The sequence below is a fragment of the Phodopus roborovskii genome, unplaced genomic scaffold (assembly GCF_943737965.1).
Source record: "Phodopus roborovskii unplaced genomic scaffold, PHOROB, whole genome shotgun sequence".
Taxonomy (NCBI): Eukaryota; Metazoa; Chordata; class Mammalia; order Rodentia; family Cricetidae; genus Phodopus; species Phodopus roborovskii.
In genome coordinates, this window is record NW_026126563.1 from 6,815,382 (window position 1) to 6,832,085 (window position 16,704).

At 41.3% G+C, this 16,704-nt stretch overlaps 2 protein-coding genes across 3 annotated transcripts in view; one reads left to right on the plus strand and one right to left on the minus strand.

The window, feature by feature from the left end:
- The window catches only part of Pard6g (par-6 family cell polarity regulator gamma), a 1,244,350-nt gene that overhangs the window by 546,919 nt on the left and 680,727 nt on the right, over positions 1 to 16,704 (minus strand). The window lies entirely within an intron of this gene.
- Positions 1 to 16,704, plus strand: part of Atp9b (ATPase phospholipid transporting 9B (putative)) — a 166,331-nt gene that overhangs the window by 69,172 nt on the left and 80,455 nt on the right. For both annotated transcript variants that reach the window (XM_051202233.1, XM_051202234.1), the window contains exon 11: positions 7,351 to 7,427. In XM_051202233.1, coding sequence (XP_051058190.1) covers positions 7,351 to 7,427 — 77 coding nt within the window. The remainder of the gene's footprint in view (positions 1 to 7,350; positions 7,428 to 16,704) is intronic.

A 16,704-nucleotide genomic window follows, 5' to 3' on the forward strand; every position in this document is an offset into this window, starting at 1 on the left:
AAGACTTCATGGTCCTTTCCTTTTTTAAAAGCTGTGCTATCTTTACTATGTCTCATGGTTTAGCACATACCAATCAAGAATTGTGCAACTGTGCTACCTTTCTAGACCCAGAGTAGCTCTTAGAATGAAGTTATTTTTGACCTTCTTCCCTGTCATAGAGTTAAAAGTATGGGACTAGCCACTCAAGTAACGCAGAGCAATAATGTGTCAGGTGTTCAGCGAGAGTATTCCTTGCTGCCCTGTGCATCAGCTGTCCTATTGACTAAGACAACACTTATTCCTTTAAATCAGTGGTTCTCAGCCTTCCTAATGCTGTGACCTTTTAGTACAGTTCCTCATGTTGTGGTGACCCCCAACCATTAAACTATTTCATTGCTACTTTGTAACTGTAATTTTGCTACTGTTATGAATCCTAATATAAATATCTTCCTTCTGATCGTCTTTGGTGACCCCTAAGAAATGGTTGTTTGAACCCCCAAATGGGGTTGCAACCCACAGGTTGAGAATCACACAGCTTTAAAAAGCATGTTCGGTCCTTACATGAAGTTGCTTTCAAGCTTTCTAAAGCAGTGTATTAGAATGTATGTGCACAGATTGCCTCTAGAGCATAGTATAGCATATATGGTACTTCCAGGAGTGGTTGAAGTATTGTGGAAAAGGCATAAACTGAGAATAAACATTCAGAAACATTTATAGGCATCTGGTATAGTTTGGTATTACAAAAAATAAATAAGAAAAAATAATGACATTTTCTTTTGCTTGACTTTTAATTTATTTTCCTGGTAACCCATTTTTATTGTGTAAGTAGTAGTTATCACAGCAAATTTTCAGAATAAAGTCTAGCTGTTTTCTGTGTGTGGTTTGATATATTTCTATTCTAGCCAGGCATAGGTAGTTAGGAATTAGTGTGTTTGAGTGGAAAGAGATCACAGTCTGCTGGGAAGTCACTTCAGTGTCAATCACAAAAAAACTGTGGTTGAAGGTGTTGACAGTTCAATAATGCTTGAGTGTAGTAGGCTTTCTCTTGGGGCCACCAGCCAGCTCCCAAATCATGACACAGAGACTTATTGTTAATTATGACTCTTCAGCCTTATGTTATGCTTGACCTACTAGCTCTTATAACTTGAATTAATCTGTTTCCCTTCATCTACATTTTGCTCAGGCCTTTTTATTTTCCTTTCATTCTGTATGTCCTACTCTGTGTCTGTCTGTCTGCCACCTGGCTGGTTGGCCCTGGGGCGCTCTCTCTCTCTCTCTCTCTCTCCCCTAGATCCTTCCTCTGCTTGCCAGCCTTACCTATTCTTCTACTGTCTAGCTGTTGACCATTCAGCTTGTTATTAGATCAACCTTTACATCATTAAACAAATGCAACATAAGTGTAACCCATCTTTATATAGTTAAAGTAATATTCTGCAAAATAAACAAATATAACAAACACATATTTGTATAAAATAATATTCTACATTTCTCCCTTTTGTCCAAATAAAAAGGGTTTTAACTTTAACATAGTAAAAGTACATACAATAAGAACAGTTATCAAGTAAGAATTGCATTTACAATGTCCAGTCCATTTTATTTGACAAATTCAGAGAAAATAACTTCATTATTTATCCTATCATGTTGAGTCCAAAGTTTTGTACCTAATTTACATTCTACCATAAGGAAAGATGTAAATATAACTATCTAGTCGTCAACAACGTCAAAGACCCTAGAAGTATGTGCTATTACCTGCGTAAACAGGAAATTCACTGCAGGCCACTTCCAAAACTATAGAAATGATAGAGACATATGGCTGCCTGGACAGTCACCCAAGATTGCTCTGCAATGTTGGGGCATCCATTTTATGCTGACAGACCTAGAGTATTTGGCAGATTTTTTTATGGAGCAGGTACTTTGAAGAACTGTCCTGTCTTGTTTTGGCAAAATTTACCAGTCCTTTTCCTTTTTGTTTGGTTTATCTAGTTTGGACAGCATACTGTCAGCAGTTGAGGCAAGAGCAGGTTCTTGTCCAAATGGCTAGCTTTGCCACATTGAAAGCAAGTTCCATATGGAAGTTCTTCAATGCCCATAATCCTTTTATGAAGTAGATTGATTCTGCAAGGAGCAGACATGCCTCATTGTCTTATAGTTTTTCTTGCTTTATTTCTTTATGTCTGTAGGCAAGATTTTTAGGAGGTCTCCCCCAATCAAACCTGATCTGTATTAACCTTGAAGGAACCCACAATCTTTCCTTTCCTGTGGAAACAAAGCATAACCTCTTCCCCCAATGCAATACGTTTTATGACTTCCATTTTATAGTTAAGACATCCCTAATGTATCTAGGCCAGTTTAATTCAGCAGTCCCTTTTGCAACCCAGTGAACAGATCATCATCATACAGGACTTTACATTGCTTACTCTTTTTATATTACTTTACTTTTTCTTTAAAAACTTTATAAACTAGTTCTTTCAGTGACTGTCTATATCCATTTCCTTTTGTTTCTTAGGCCTATGTGTATTTTTGAACACATTGTAGCCTGTTTTAATTCCCGTCCTTGTCCTGTGCCATTGCCCATGTCCCTCCCACCCCCACCCCCACCCCCAAGCTGGACCTGTCTTTACTGCGCGTCTCTAGCCTTTTCTGACCCTGTGAACTCAACCTTAAACTTCCAAGCAGCTTTTTGCTGGTGGTCACTTCACCCAGTTGGGTCCCCGAAAGCTGAGCCTTATCCCCTGCTAGCCTGGCCAGAAGCTGCCTTCAAGTGGGGCCCAGTGTAACCACCCCAGCTCTAGGAAGCTGGTGCCCTCACTGTGGTGTGCGGGTGACTCAAGTGCTCCCTTTGTTGCAGAGCTTCCTAAAGGAGCTGTACCATTTTCTTCTCTTCTTCTTCTTCTTCTTCCTCTTTTTCTTTTTTCTTTTTTTCTTTTCCACCTTCCTCAGGCTTCATTTTGGAATGACAAATGTAATAGGCTTTCTTTGGGGCCATCATCCCATTCCCAAATCATGGCACAGGGACTTACTGTTAATGACGAATGCTCAGCCTTATCTTAGCCTTGTTCCTCTAGCTCTTCTGTGTGTCTAGCTGGAGGCTGGCATCTTCCCTCTCCTTCTTGTCCTCTTTATTTTTCCTCTCAAGCCTAGATCCCCTGCCCCCCCCTTCTTCCCGATGCCTGATAGCCCCACCTGTCCCTCTACTTTTTAGCCACTGGCTGTTCAGTTTTTTATTAGACCGAACTGGTACCTTAGGCAGGCAAGCAAAACATGCTGCATATCTTTAAACAAATGTTGCATAAACAAACATAACATACCTTTATATAGTTAAAGTAATATTCTGCAACATAAACAAATGTAACACATTTCTACATAGCTAAAGTAATATTCTACAACAGGATGGACTTTCACACAAAACACACCTGTGTCTGCATGTATTGTGTGAGCAGAACAGGTGAACACAAGAACTCTGTCTAGAGCATGCTGTGAGTGTGCTCTGACCTAGGTGTAGGTCTCCTGTGTCTCCCTGTAAGCTTAGCCATGTAGACTCTGTTTGACTCTGTTCTTGTTGCAGACCTCATGTGTCTCTCTCCCTTTGTCTCTGGCCACAGGGAGTCTACACATAGCTTTCTTTCTTTTTGTTTTTAAGTTTTTATTAGTTCTTATTAGTTATTTGCATCTTTTATACAATGTATTTTTATCATTTTCACCCTTCTCTCCCAATCCTTCCTGATTCTTCCCTTCTTCCTGACTTACACAACTTTGTTTTCCTTTCTTGAGTCCCTGATGTTGATCTAGCATTGACTTCTCAAGGCACGGCCTGTTGTCTGCACCAGGCAATAGGTACCTGGTGCTTGAATAACACATTTGTGCTACCTGGTTTCCTACCTTTTGGGCCTGGTTCTTCAATCAACTTCCTTATCAGTGAGCATCTGTAAAGCCTGCTAGTCAGGTCCTGGCTGGTGACCATGGTCCTAATGGCTTGACCTTATCTTATTTCTCAAGTTCTGGAAACATCACCAATAGGTGGTCCCCAATATTTGGCTGACAAATCTTTTGCACACACAGAGAATACATACTCTTATTGTCTGTATGGATTTCTGTCTTGTTTTGAGTGTGCATCCCACTGTTAACTTAAAGCCACTAATCAGTTTGTTAAAAGGCCTCAGCTTATTTTGCATCTACATGTAATTTTCTCCAGATCACCTAAAGTGATTATCCATTTATAAGATTGTTTGATGAGTACATTCCATATGCTGTCACCTCTGAATAAAAGGTAGAAGCTGAAATTTTTGTTACAAGTCTGATCGTTTAAAATTAAGAAGAGTAGTCAGCTTGATTTGTTTGGTTGCATTTTGTGGTCATGTGCTAAATACTTTACATGAAGAATACATTTCCCCCTATGTTTGATGCTGTTAGCATTTCTAGGTTTTCATCAAAAAGTTATTTGCTCTAAAATACAACTCAACTCTTAATTTCAAATTGGTATTTTATGAAATTTAGAAGTGTAGATAACAGGGCGGTCATAATATAGCCAAACATTAGTAACTGGCCTCCCCAAGTGAAAGCGATGGGTCTGAGGTCTGAAGTCCCTCGGAAGGACCTTCAGTGACCTTCAGACTCGCCCAGGAAGCCAGCCAGTGTCCAGCCTGGGGGTGGGAGGTTGGTTGTTAGTTTAAGTGTAATAATATAAAGAGCTGGTCAGCGGTCAGTGTGTCATGCTTATACTAGCCGTGCTTGGGACAGTTAGCATCAAATCTTTTCAGTGCTTTCTAAATGATTTTAGATAAATCACAATGTCGATTTTCACCAGATGAGTATAATTGTTGACTTTCAGCGCTCAGTGCTATATATATATATATATACACACACACACACACACACACACACACACACACACACACACATACACATACACATACATACATACATACAAACATTTTTTTTTCCCCTGTAAACCGAACTAAAATTTTGGTTCACTTGTAGATATTGTATCCCATTACAGATTTTGTTACATGGTACCTACCTGTTAGGAATTTCTTTGTGGTTGTGGGTTAACACACAAGTATACTTTTGAAACTTTTGAAACAAACTGGAGTTTGTCAGTTTGGAGCCAGAACAATAGCTTAAGTTTTCACTGAAAATATTGAAATTCTTGCACTTATGTGCTCTACCCCCCAAATCTGAACAGATTCAGTATCTTTCCTATTCTCTTTGTTTATCTGCTGCAGTACAAGAGTGTGTCATCTTGTCCTCTCAAGGATCAGTGGCATCTTCCCCATGATTCTTTCTGTGGGGTGCACTTAGCCTACACCATTCTCTAAATGCATACATATTCTTTGTCCAAGAGAGCCGAGAGTCCCATATAGCACTGGACTAATTCAAGCAATTCTAAGTAATTAAAAAGCATGAGGCTCAGAACAACAATGCACTTAAGCTAATTACACTGAGTAGTCATTTTTAGCAACCATCAAATGAGAGAATACAATGAGAGCCTTTAGCAAATGTTAATAGATGACACAACTCTAGCGTCAGGAATTGTGCTATGTATGCTGTGCTTCCTGTTAGTCTTGCATTTCTTTGTTTAATTTGAGTACAGTAAATTACACCAGCCTAGAATCTACATTATTCAGAGTCTGCCTTGGTTTTTAGGACAGGGGTTTTAAGCTTGATGGATCATTCCAGAGTCTTCTCTGACACTTGTTTCTTCTGCTGATGTTAAGTTGCATTGCTGTGGGACTGTGATTACTCACCATCAATGGCAATTTTACATTTTGAAGAAGTTAAATTGGCAAACAGAATAGGAAGAAAATCTTGATCAGTTTATATTTAACACGTAACCTTATTCCTTCAATATTGAAACAATTCTGTGGTGTAAACTTTTATGTGTTAAAGTTTCTGGTAGTATCACCTCATCAAGTATTAATAACCTGCTTGATAAATGCGGTCATCTTGTGTAGGAAGTGGATTATATATAATACTTATATATAATACAGAGACAGCTCTTGTGTAGCTGGGTGAGCTCCGTGCCCTTGTTATCCAGTCACACCTTCCCAGAACGTGGCGTTGCTGTGGTGCTAGCCAGGACTCCAGGCTCGGTGGTCTTTGTGCTGTACACGGCTACTTAGGGCCGTGTGGACCTGCCCTTCTGTTGCTGAAGCAGAAGCCGTAGCTCCATCGCGTGCCATGTGTTATCAGTAGAGTTCCGATGGAGGCAGACAGTAGTACATATTTACCTTGTGGCTCCTAACTTACAGTTTGCTAAGTTTTACATGCTAATCCTCATCTAGGGTTATGTGTATTGGGGGTGTTGAGGTTCTTGTGTATTCCAGGCTGGCCTTGAAGTTAGTAGCTTTCTTCCTCTGCCTCTGAAGTAAAACAGTTTTTATATAATTTTTAAGAGTTAGTTTAGTTAGGATTGTTAATTTCAGTCATTTATTTACATATGTATTTAATGTTTTTCTACTTTGTATTTCAATATCAATAGTTTTAAAATTTAAATTTCAACAGCAAAATTGGGACTATAAAGAGTACAAGTGTAATGTAGATATTCCATGGGTCTCATGGCTCTCAGCCCTTTAACATACAGATCAGCATACATCCCTTTAACATACAGATTGCACATACAGATCAACATACATCCCTTTAACATACAGATTACCACTTTCGTAAGTTTAAAAAGCACTATGTCTGCTTTACCTATAAATGTAGAAAACCAACCTTTTATAGACATCCATTAAAGAAATGAGTAGCTTCTAAATCTGAAATCAAATGTTTTAAAATTTTTGCTTGTTTGCCTTGTTCGTTTTTTTTTTTTTTTTTTTTTTTTTTTTTGTGGTGCTAAGGGTGGGCCCTGGGGCTAGCACAGGATAGCCCAGGGCTCCACTAAGTAGCATCCTGGTCCTCCTGTGTCATTTGATTATGAGCATCTGGAACAACAGTGGGAACACTTCCTGGTCTTACACACACAGCCGGGCCCTCAAGTGCAAGAGCTGGTTCTCCTGGTCCTGTCCTGGTCTGCAGTCCAACTGTGTTCTTTTCGGTTAGGACCGCTGCCTTTGATGCCGTTTTAGTGTGACCTTGTTACTGTTTCAGTAGACAGTAAGGAAAAGCTATATCATTGCCATTTTCAGGAAAAAGAACATACATACATTTTTCAATGTTAGATACAAACAAATTTGTATTGTTTAACAAATCATTTTACTCCTGAGTCCGTTTTAAAAGTTAAGGTTAAGTTTTCTTGAACTAACCAAATCAAATAGGCTGATGAATAAATGTGTGTAAGCACAATCAGTATAATTTATTTTCCATCAAGACAACTAGAAAGTGTTATCTCTGCTTTCAAGTATTGCTATAAGGACCACTTTCCTGTTTTTGCAGGTACTGTAATAGGTGTTGTCATTTATACTGGAAAAGAGACTCGAAGTGTAATGAACACATCCAATCCAAAAAATAAGGTAGGCTAGCTTAAGGAGTGACTGACTGCTCCCGTGAATTTGCCTTTTCCTTTCAGTAAGAAAGTCTATTAGTGCTGTATAGCTCGTTTACGTAGCATCATATATAACATGAAAAGTAGACTCAAGTGTTGGTGACTGTGATGAGCCCTTCCATTTCTATCCATTCTCATCAAGCATCCTCTGCCCCATCCTGATCCTTATATTGGGCAGTTAATTCCTGGTTTCTCATCTTAAGTTTATTTTATAGTTTGTGTTCTTTATGTTGATGGTTTATTTTTAAAATAGTCTACTAATCCTTTATATTACTTACCTTGATACTATCAGTTGTAATATCCGGTTGTTTCTTTCATTTCAAAAGCATATTGAAAGCCTAAAGACTCCTGGTAACACTACTAAAATTATCCCTTATGCAATCAACATGTGTGTATGAGTTAAATCACGACCAAAGTCGGTGTGAATTCTACATATTTGTTGTGTAGCTGATTCATCGTTCATAATGAATTCAGCATATTTAAAAGTACAGTCAAATGAGAAACTCTTACTGTTTAGTTTATGCTTATTTATTTGAAGTATGACATATGTATTTAAATGAAACTAACAGTTCTCACAGATACCTTACTCTGTAGGTTACTAATAGTGATTTGTTTTTGCTGGAAATTTTTCTACTAAGGAGTAGAAATGAAATGCCCTTAAAAATATATGTACATGTCTGGTATGATATAATCCATTTCTTTGGCTAAGAACTATTTTTAAAATGACCCTCCAAATAAAAAAGAAAAGCAAGGCAAGTGTAGTACCTTATGCCTTTAAGTCCGCCATGTAGGAAGCTGAGGCCATCCTGGGCTACCTAGTGGGTTTCATAACAAAGAGCCTGTCTCAGAACCAAATCAAAACAATCAACAGGAAAGCATCACCAGCCCCAGTTCATGGCCCATCTCCACTGCAGTGGATCCCCCTGGTCTTCCCATCTCCACTGCAGTGGATCCCCCTGTGCTTTCTGATATGAGAGGGGACTGCTAGAGGGTGTTCCACAACACTCTGACCAGTTGTAAGTCTCCGAGTAGTTGTGTGTGCCTCTATTTACTAGATAGATAGATAGATAGATAGATAGATAGATAGATAGATAGATAGATACATACATACATACATACATACATACATACATACATACATGATAGATACATAGATAGATAGATAGATAGATAGGTAGATAGATAGATACATAGATACATAGATAGATACATAGATAGATAGACAGACAGACAGAGCTATAGGATGACAGTAATCCAACAGAGAAACGAATGATGAAAGTTTGCATATGTGATAGAATCTTGCCAGATAATTAATTACTATGAATTTTAACTGTGATGATGAGAAATTTTTCTTTAGATTTATTTAAAAATTCTATTCTAGCTATCAAATATACTTTAGTCACTACTTAAACAATAGAACTAAAGTTATGTTAAATTTTCTCAGTATTTCAATTCAGTAAGGTGGTTATAGAATGATGCACATTTATACACGTTTTCAAAGAAGGGTGGTTCTTGTTTCCTCATGAGAACAGATAGAATTTTCTAATGCACATACAACTTCAACAGCTTTTTCTTCATGTTTTCACTTTTCTGTTGCTCGTGATGTTGAAGATAAGTTTAATTTTGAGCAGTAAGTTTATCATCTTAAAAGCTACCTTTTATCAGACTTTTAAATTCCACCTTATTCTCCAGTCAGATTACATCCTGTTGTGTTTTATTATCTATGGTTTATCAACCTTATTCTCCGCACACGTTCCAAGTGACTCGTTATGGTTCAGTTTATGGTCATAATTAAGGACTCCAGCATTTGAGCTTTGTCAGTTAATGAAGAATATAGGTTTTGCCACATAGCAGGTTCTAGGCTTTAAGCAAATGGTTTAATTCTGTATCTTAGTTTTCATATTTGTAAAGTACAGATGATGCCTGCAATGTGGTTGAGAATCAGCTCATTCAAGTATTTCTTTTAATAAAGAACTTGATAACTAACAAGTGCACACTAGATACTGTATTGCTGTTGTTACTACTACTGTTGTTATTACTAATGTTTATTGATAGAGTCTCACTGCATAGCTTTTTGGCTGGTCTGAAACTTTATATATAGACCAGACTGGCCTCCACCTCACAGGGATCACCTGCGCTTCCAGAGTATTGGGGTTAAAGGTGGGCATCACCACACTCAGCTGTGTTCTGTTTCCTAATGTTGTTCTGAAACATGAAATATTTTCAGTCTCAATCCTTGTTTCCAATTTAAAAATTGTTGCTGATTCATATGTAGACATCCTGAGCAGCTGTGACTAAAGAGAAGGCTCAAGGGCTGAACCTCTAAAGGTTCCCATTCAGTTCCCAGCTCTCACAACCATCTGTATGTAACTCTAGTCCAAGGGGATCTGATGCCACCCTGTGTCTCCTAGAGCTGGAGTTAGGGATTGTTGTCAGCCACCACCGGGATGGTGGGAACAAACTGGAGCCCTCTGCAAGAGCATCAAGCACTTCCAGTTAGTGACGCGAGCCCTCCTTCGTGGGGTGGAAATATCGTCGTTCCCTTGCCATTAGGGTGTCCCTGGAGTGTCCCAGGGTTACAGCTCAGTAGAAAAGTGCTCTTTAGCTGTCCCCACCCTGGGCCTGCTTCAGTGCTCAGTCACCTCTGCTTTTAGCCACACTCACAGACGTGACAGCTTAGGTCTGCAGAGCACTTAGTACACTATGGATAGTTCTTAGAATCTTCTCCTAAATTAATTTTAATTTTAAAATTTTATGATTACATAAAATCTAATCTTAATATCATTTTAATGATTTTATATTTCCCCCAAATTTGTGGCTTCTGTGTGCTCACTTCCACCTCAGACATTTCAGGGTCATCTGCACATTCACGTCTGAGTGTGCACATCCACACGGTGGTTCCCTAAAGAAGGTCATGTGCCAGAGAGGCTGACTCCTGGACACCGAGTGCTCGGGGCGGCCCCTCTGTACACCTGAATCCAGGGAGAAAGTGGGCTGGTGGGAGCTGGTGCCCTTCCAGGCAGGGAAGAGATCTGCTGGAATAGCCTCACCAAGAATGGTGCCTGCAGAGTGGGTGGCGGGAGGTGTCAGTGCAAGGAAGCGCTAAGGGAGGCCACTAGGATGGCCGTGTGTTGGAGGGTGTGCAGCCCCCACTGTTGGTAAAGCCATCGACATGGCTGACTGCTTGCACCAACCCTGTCTCCATGTAGGACCTGGAAACGCAAGCTCTTGAGTCAGACTTCTGAGTCAGAAACAAAGGGCTTTGGCCCCCTGTGGGATTCGGGTGTACTCTAAGGTGACTTCTGCTCTGGTCTCTGCCCTGGACTGTGGATGGCAGTTTCTGTCCCGCCCGGTCCTGCAGCCGTTCAGCTTATGTTAATTAGAAACGGTTTGGCCTATTGCTCAGTCTTCTTATTGGCTAGCTCTCTCTTAATTATTAACCCATTCTACTAATCTGTGTTTCTCCACATGGTCTTGGCTTACCAGTGGTGCCTGGACCTCCTGCTTCCTTGGTAGCTGCATGGCGTCTGGCTGGTGACTCTGTCTCTGCCTTACTCTTCCCAGAGTTCTCCTAGTGTGGTAGCCCCGCTATACTTCCTACTAGCCAATCAGCATTTTGTAACACCAATAGAAATGACACATCTTTGCAGTGTACAAGAGCATCATCCCACATCACTAAAAGACCCTGTATCAGTCAGGGTATCTGTAACTAGAGAGATGCTGACTACTCTAACTCTGCTGCATTCTTTATCTGTGTTCTGAAAATCTCTTCTTGTGCTCTAATGCTGTAGCTGGGCAGCAGGCTCTGTCTTATTTCAGGGTTACTAGAGTTCAAAGAGTGCAGTGTTATCATTCATATGCGGATACAGTTGTCTGCTTTTTCTAGACAGAGGAAAATGTTCTCTAATCATAGGGCTTACTCCAGAAATCGACTCTACACATATTTGGAAGTCATAAAACTTTGAACAAATAAAAAGTTTTTATTACTAAGCAACTTTACAGTGAAATTTGGAGAAAGTTTAAATTATAAGGACTCCAACTTGAGTAATGGACTACTTTATAAAACCTAGCCTTAGATGTATTTAATAAGATGATACTTGATTACATTTAAGAGGGAAAATTCTTAGAGAAGGTTAAAGAAAATCAATCGTGACAGGTTGCCATTTTCATGCCGTTCATAATAATAAGTTGCTCAGTGCAAGAGCATCAAGGATGAAATGATAATACAAATTGCTTCCAGCAGTTATTGTAATCCCTCGGGCATATTGATTTGTGTTTCTAATAAAAAGATGCTTTCAGATGTCCCATTGACAGAGAGACAGGTGACATGTGCCATTACGGGAATTGGAGCTGCCTCTCGTTATCTGAATTGTTGCGAAGGCATTTTCAGACAATAGAACAAAATAGAGTCAGCTGCGTGTACATTCCCAGTTGAAATATCAAGACAGTTTTGGAAAATGGCTTTTTTTTTATTTTAAAAAGGACCATATTAATATTTTAAGAGCCCTCTTGATCTATAGTAAAATAATACATTAGAATAGCTTGCTTTTGTCTTTCTTGTATTTGCAAGCCATTGTAGAACCCTTTGTTTTTTTAATAGCTGCTTTCTCGAGTGATATTTTCACTGATCTAGCGTGTGCTGCTCTATCTACTTCACCAAGAGCTGTGTGGGGGACACCGTGTTGCAGCCAGTCTCATGGATAGAGACCTGGATGCCTTCACAATGGTTATTAAAATTAACAAACCACAGTGTTTGAGAATCTCAGCAGGAAGACAAGAGCCATCGTCAAGACAACCATGAGGCCCTCTGGTAGCACATAGACAAGATACCACTCACCTGCTCAGGCTGCACTGGTTGGTACTCAGGTCACCAGCACTGTGCCAGGCACACTGTGGCATCGCAGCCACATTCAGCTTTGTGTGCATTGTGAGCATACACTTACAACTTGAGGAGGAAACATCCCTGATGGTAGCTGAGACCTTCTCTGCAGGATAAAAACATCTGAAGAACTGTTTTAAATATGGATCTGGCTATAGACCCAGTGCCCTGCGTAGGGAATGTGCTACTTAAATGCTTAGCACTGGACAAGAAGGGCTTGCTGCATGTATGTCTGTGTTAAGTAAGGATGCGCTTGCTATTGTTTCCTCATGCCCAAGTACTGGATTATCTGCAGTCTAAATTCGTTAGCAGAAATTTTTACTTTAAGCAGGTAGGCAATTTCAGTATCATATTCATTTATTGGACTCCTTCATTCCTTACCCCAAGGCCCTGAAAACTGTGAGGAGCTTGTGATATTACTTATTTTTCATATTTCAGACAAAAGTAAGTTTTTCTTCTCCCAGATCACTCTGACACATTTGTGATCACATGGTCTGAGAATAAGGCAGGAACAGTCTCAGACCTGTTTGTGGAGTGCAGTGGTTCGGGGCGGGGGGCGGGGGGGGAGGTGGCATGTTGTTACAGAGGAAGACTGGGGTGAGCCTTTCTGTCACTCAGAGGGCTACATGATGTCACTTTTCTCTGGACAGAAGATTTCTGTGAGCAGCTGATGCTGACCTAGGTGGATTTCTGTGTCCACTCTACCCTGTCCCCTTCTGCCCACTAGTAAGTAAATGGAAGCCCTCCATAGCCATCCCCTGTGATCAACAAGTCACATACTTGCTGTAGTTTCAGAAGCAGACTTCGCCGGAGATTTAGAGCCAGCAGTCCATTAGAAAGGGTCGCCCACCAAAGTCCTCTGGGGTGGAGTTGGGCTCTGCTGAGCATGTGAACCTCTCTGTCTGCCTTCTGGTGCCTCCTTCATTCACTCTGGCGGGCGGGGAAAGTCCCCTTCTGTGGCACACAGCCAGGCTCTGGGCAGCCCTGTCCCTGCTGAGCCACTGAGTCCAGGAGCCTGCGGCTGACTGTGCAGAGGACCCTTGACATACTGCACTGTAGCAATACTGTTCTCTCTTAACTGGACATGCGGGTGGAATGAAGTTTGTTCCCTCCTGAAACTGATCAAACGTGTAGAATTTCTGTAATGGCAAACAGTGGCCTCCGCCAGGTGACATGATCTCTTCTCCCCTCCACACCCCGACCCTCCCTCCTCACCCTCACCGCCCCTCCACACCCCGACCCTCCCTCCTCACCCTCACTGCCCCTCCACACCCCGACCCTCCCTCCTCACCCTCACTGCCCCTCCACACCCCGACCCTCCCTCCTCACCCTCACTGCCCCTCCACACCCCGACCCTCCCTCCTCACCCTCACCGCCCCTCCACACCCCGACCCTCCCTCCTCACCCTCACCGCCTCTCTGTGAGGCTCTTTGTCTAAGCTTGAGGGCCATTTCCCACACGCTGGTGTGGTAACCCTGCCCCTTCTAACACAGTTTCTTGGCTTGGATTATCCATTCACCCTGGTGTTTTGGCACTCTCCATAAGCTAGCTCCTCAGTAAATGCTGGTTAAAGATTACTTCGTTACTCATCCCTGCCTTCTCTGAGCTTTTACGTGTCACTGAGGCAGGAGCTGCGCTGAGCACAGTCTTAGACCCTATGCTCCGCACACAGCTGCTGGATGCTGGACAGGTGAACAAAGAGTAAAATTAAGAAACGGAAGTGACTCGACGGTGTCAGGCAGGCTTGTGGAAGTCGTAGAGAGAATGGGATGGGGGAACAAAGACAGTGAGCATTTGCCGCTGGGTGCCAGGCTCTGCCTGTGATGTCCTGTGTGGATTGTGGTGTGCTGCTCATGTCCTCCTTGCTTTGGCCTGTGGGAACCTTTTAAGCAGGTTCTGTATCCTATTATTATGAGAGCACCATCCTGAATATGTTTTGTCCTTCCACTAAAGATGTCTCTGGATCATCTCGTATCTTCTTTGTCCTAGCTCTGTGACCGTCCTAAACTCCTTTCATCAAAGGATGGTTTTAGAAGTTAGGTTGTGGGAGTGGGGCATGCTCATTGGTGTGTTGGGCCCTGTAGCAGACAGGACGGGTCGGGTACGTAGATGGGTATGTAGACAGTTAGTGGATGCTGAAGTAGGCAGATGGGTGTGCATACCTGCCTTTAGTTCTATTGCTTTACATACATATACTGAACCTAGTGAGTTTAGACACACTTCCAGTTCCGGCTCAGGTCTATAGTATTTGTTGCAGTTTCCTCTCTGTGTGCAGTAATTCTCTTCCCTGTCTGCGAATCTGTAATGTTCTTACATATGCAGTCCCTTTATTCTAACTAGCCTACATCTGTGTTCATTCTTTTATTAACCATTGCATAATGGCTTCATTGCATAAATGAATGAAAGGTATGTTTAAAGGTGTCTAGTGTTGAGTATATAGTAGTATTTGTCAGTGATGGGTTAGGCTCTTAGGTCACGTGATCATACATTGCCCTCCAGTGTTAGGAGTGCCATGTTGATGGGTTAGGCTCTTAGGTCGCGTGATCATACATCCCCTCCAGTGTTAGCAGTGCCATGTTGCTTGGTGAAGGAAGGAACACCCTGTAGTGTAGCGCCCATCTTCCCGTAGAGAAACACGCGTAGATTTCCGTGCTCAAAGCCTGCAGTGTAGGTTTCCATCTCCTACCACCAGTCCCACGCCACTGTCCAGCTGTCACCTAGAGGAAGGAATGGCGGGCTAGTGTGTCACTAACCTCTTAATCAGCCTGTTGTACTTTTCTTGATAGAAACAGCATTTCCCTTAGTGAAAGGCTAATCCAAAGAGTGATGTTGTCTTCTTCCTCTTTTCCTATATTTTGTACATAATAAATAGAATAAACTAATGTCTTTGAGATGTGACTTACTATGATGGCATCAATCAAATATACCTGTTTTCTAAGACTAATATTCTAACTTAAGTAACCTTAGTGATAATAGACAGACTGAAGGGCCTAGGCCTAGAACTCAAACTTAGCATTTAAGCCACATAACCAGATTTCTGTTAACTTTGCCGTTGGTGCTGACATGAAGTATATTTTTTGCCATGCAGTAATGGTAATGGCTCACACTAACTGTGTAGCATAGTCGTGTAGCTGCTGAACTGCATTTTGGGCACTTTTTCTTAACTCTCAAATAAAGACTTAAAAAATGAGAAATGAAAGATGAGCACAAATATAGCATAGCTCCAGAGAGTATATTAACCTGTGGAAATGAGCAAGTTGTATATGACACAATTTAGAGAGAGATTTGTTTTGTTTTGGTTGAATATTTAGTCATTCAAGCAACAATTTTCTTAACTTAAAGTCAATAATTTGTTTTGTTATTACAATTACAAAAATTGTTTCATAGCCTTAAGATATAGACATGGTCTGAATCACACAATGTAGGGAATGGAATCTTCATAATGGACTGATTTAATACGTTTTTAATTCCAAACAATATAAAGAAAAATGACTACTCTGAGTTTAACCTCAGACTCCGATGATGCATTTTCCTCTGGTTTGAGTGAAGGCAGATCACGGGGTGGGGTGCTCCACCTCTCCCCAGCAGGCTGGGTACACAGCCCGGGCAAGGACATTGCCAGCAGGGAATGATGCTGAAAGACGGCTAGACTTGTCTCCTTACACTCTATCAGTAGCCAGAGCTCTTCTGAGAAACATTCCTGGGTAACAAATCATAACAACCCCAGATCAATTACCTTATTTACAGACAGACAGACAGACAGACAGACAGACAGACAGACAGACAGAACCCCATGAGCCAGGCTTGGTGGTGCACACCTTTAATGCCAGCAGTCTAGAAGCCGAGGAAACGATAATGCTGTGCCACATGCCTGTGTCGGGGTTGTAGCGCCAAGAGTGGTGTCACGTGTAGTGACATGTAGGGCATCATAGGTACCCTTTGCCTTATTAGATGCCAAAGGGTTTTCCTCGCCTCCTCCTGGGCCTTAGATGTAGGATAAAGAAGCAGTCACAAAGGCCTGGATTTGAGCTAATATAAATTGTTCATTTTAATGAGTTTGCTTAAAACTTAGGGAAATACCAAACATCTAAGAATGTTATATAAAACAGTGTCTACTGACTAAAACTCTGAAGCTTTGACTTGAGATAGAGAATTGCAGAGCTATTAGAGATGATACTGAATCTCCTCACTGAGGGTGAGGGCTGGGATGGTGAAATATTGGGATAGGTGCTTTCTGTGGAGATCGTGCTGGACAAAGAAGGACAGTCATGTCAGAGAGCCCTCAGGAGCAACAGAAGGCAAACTAGTGGGTTGAACACAGATCTGTTTCAGGAGTGTAAATTCCCAAGCATCATACCCTGCAGTC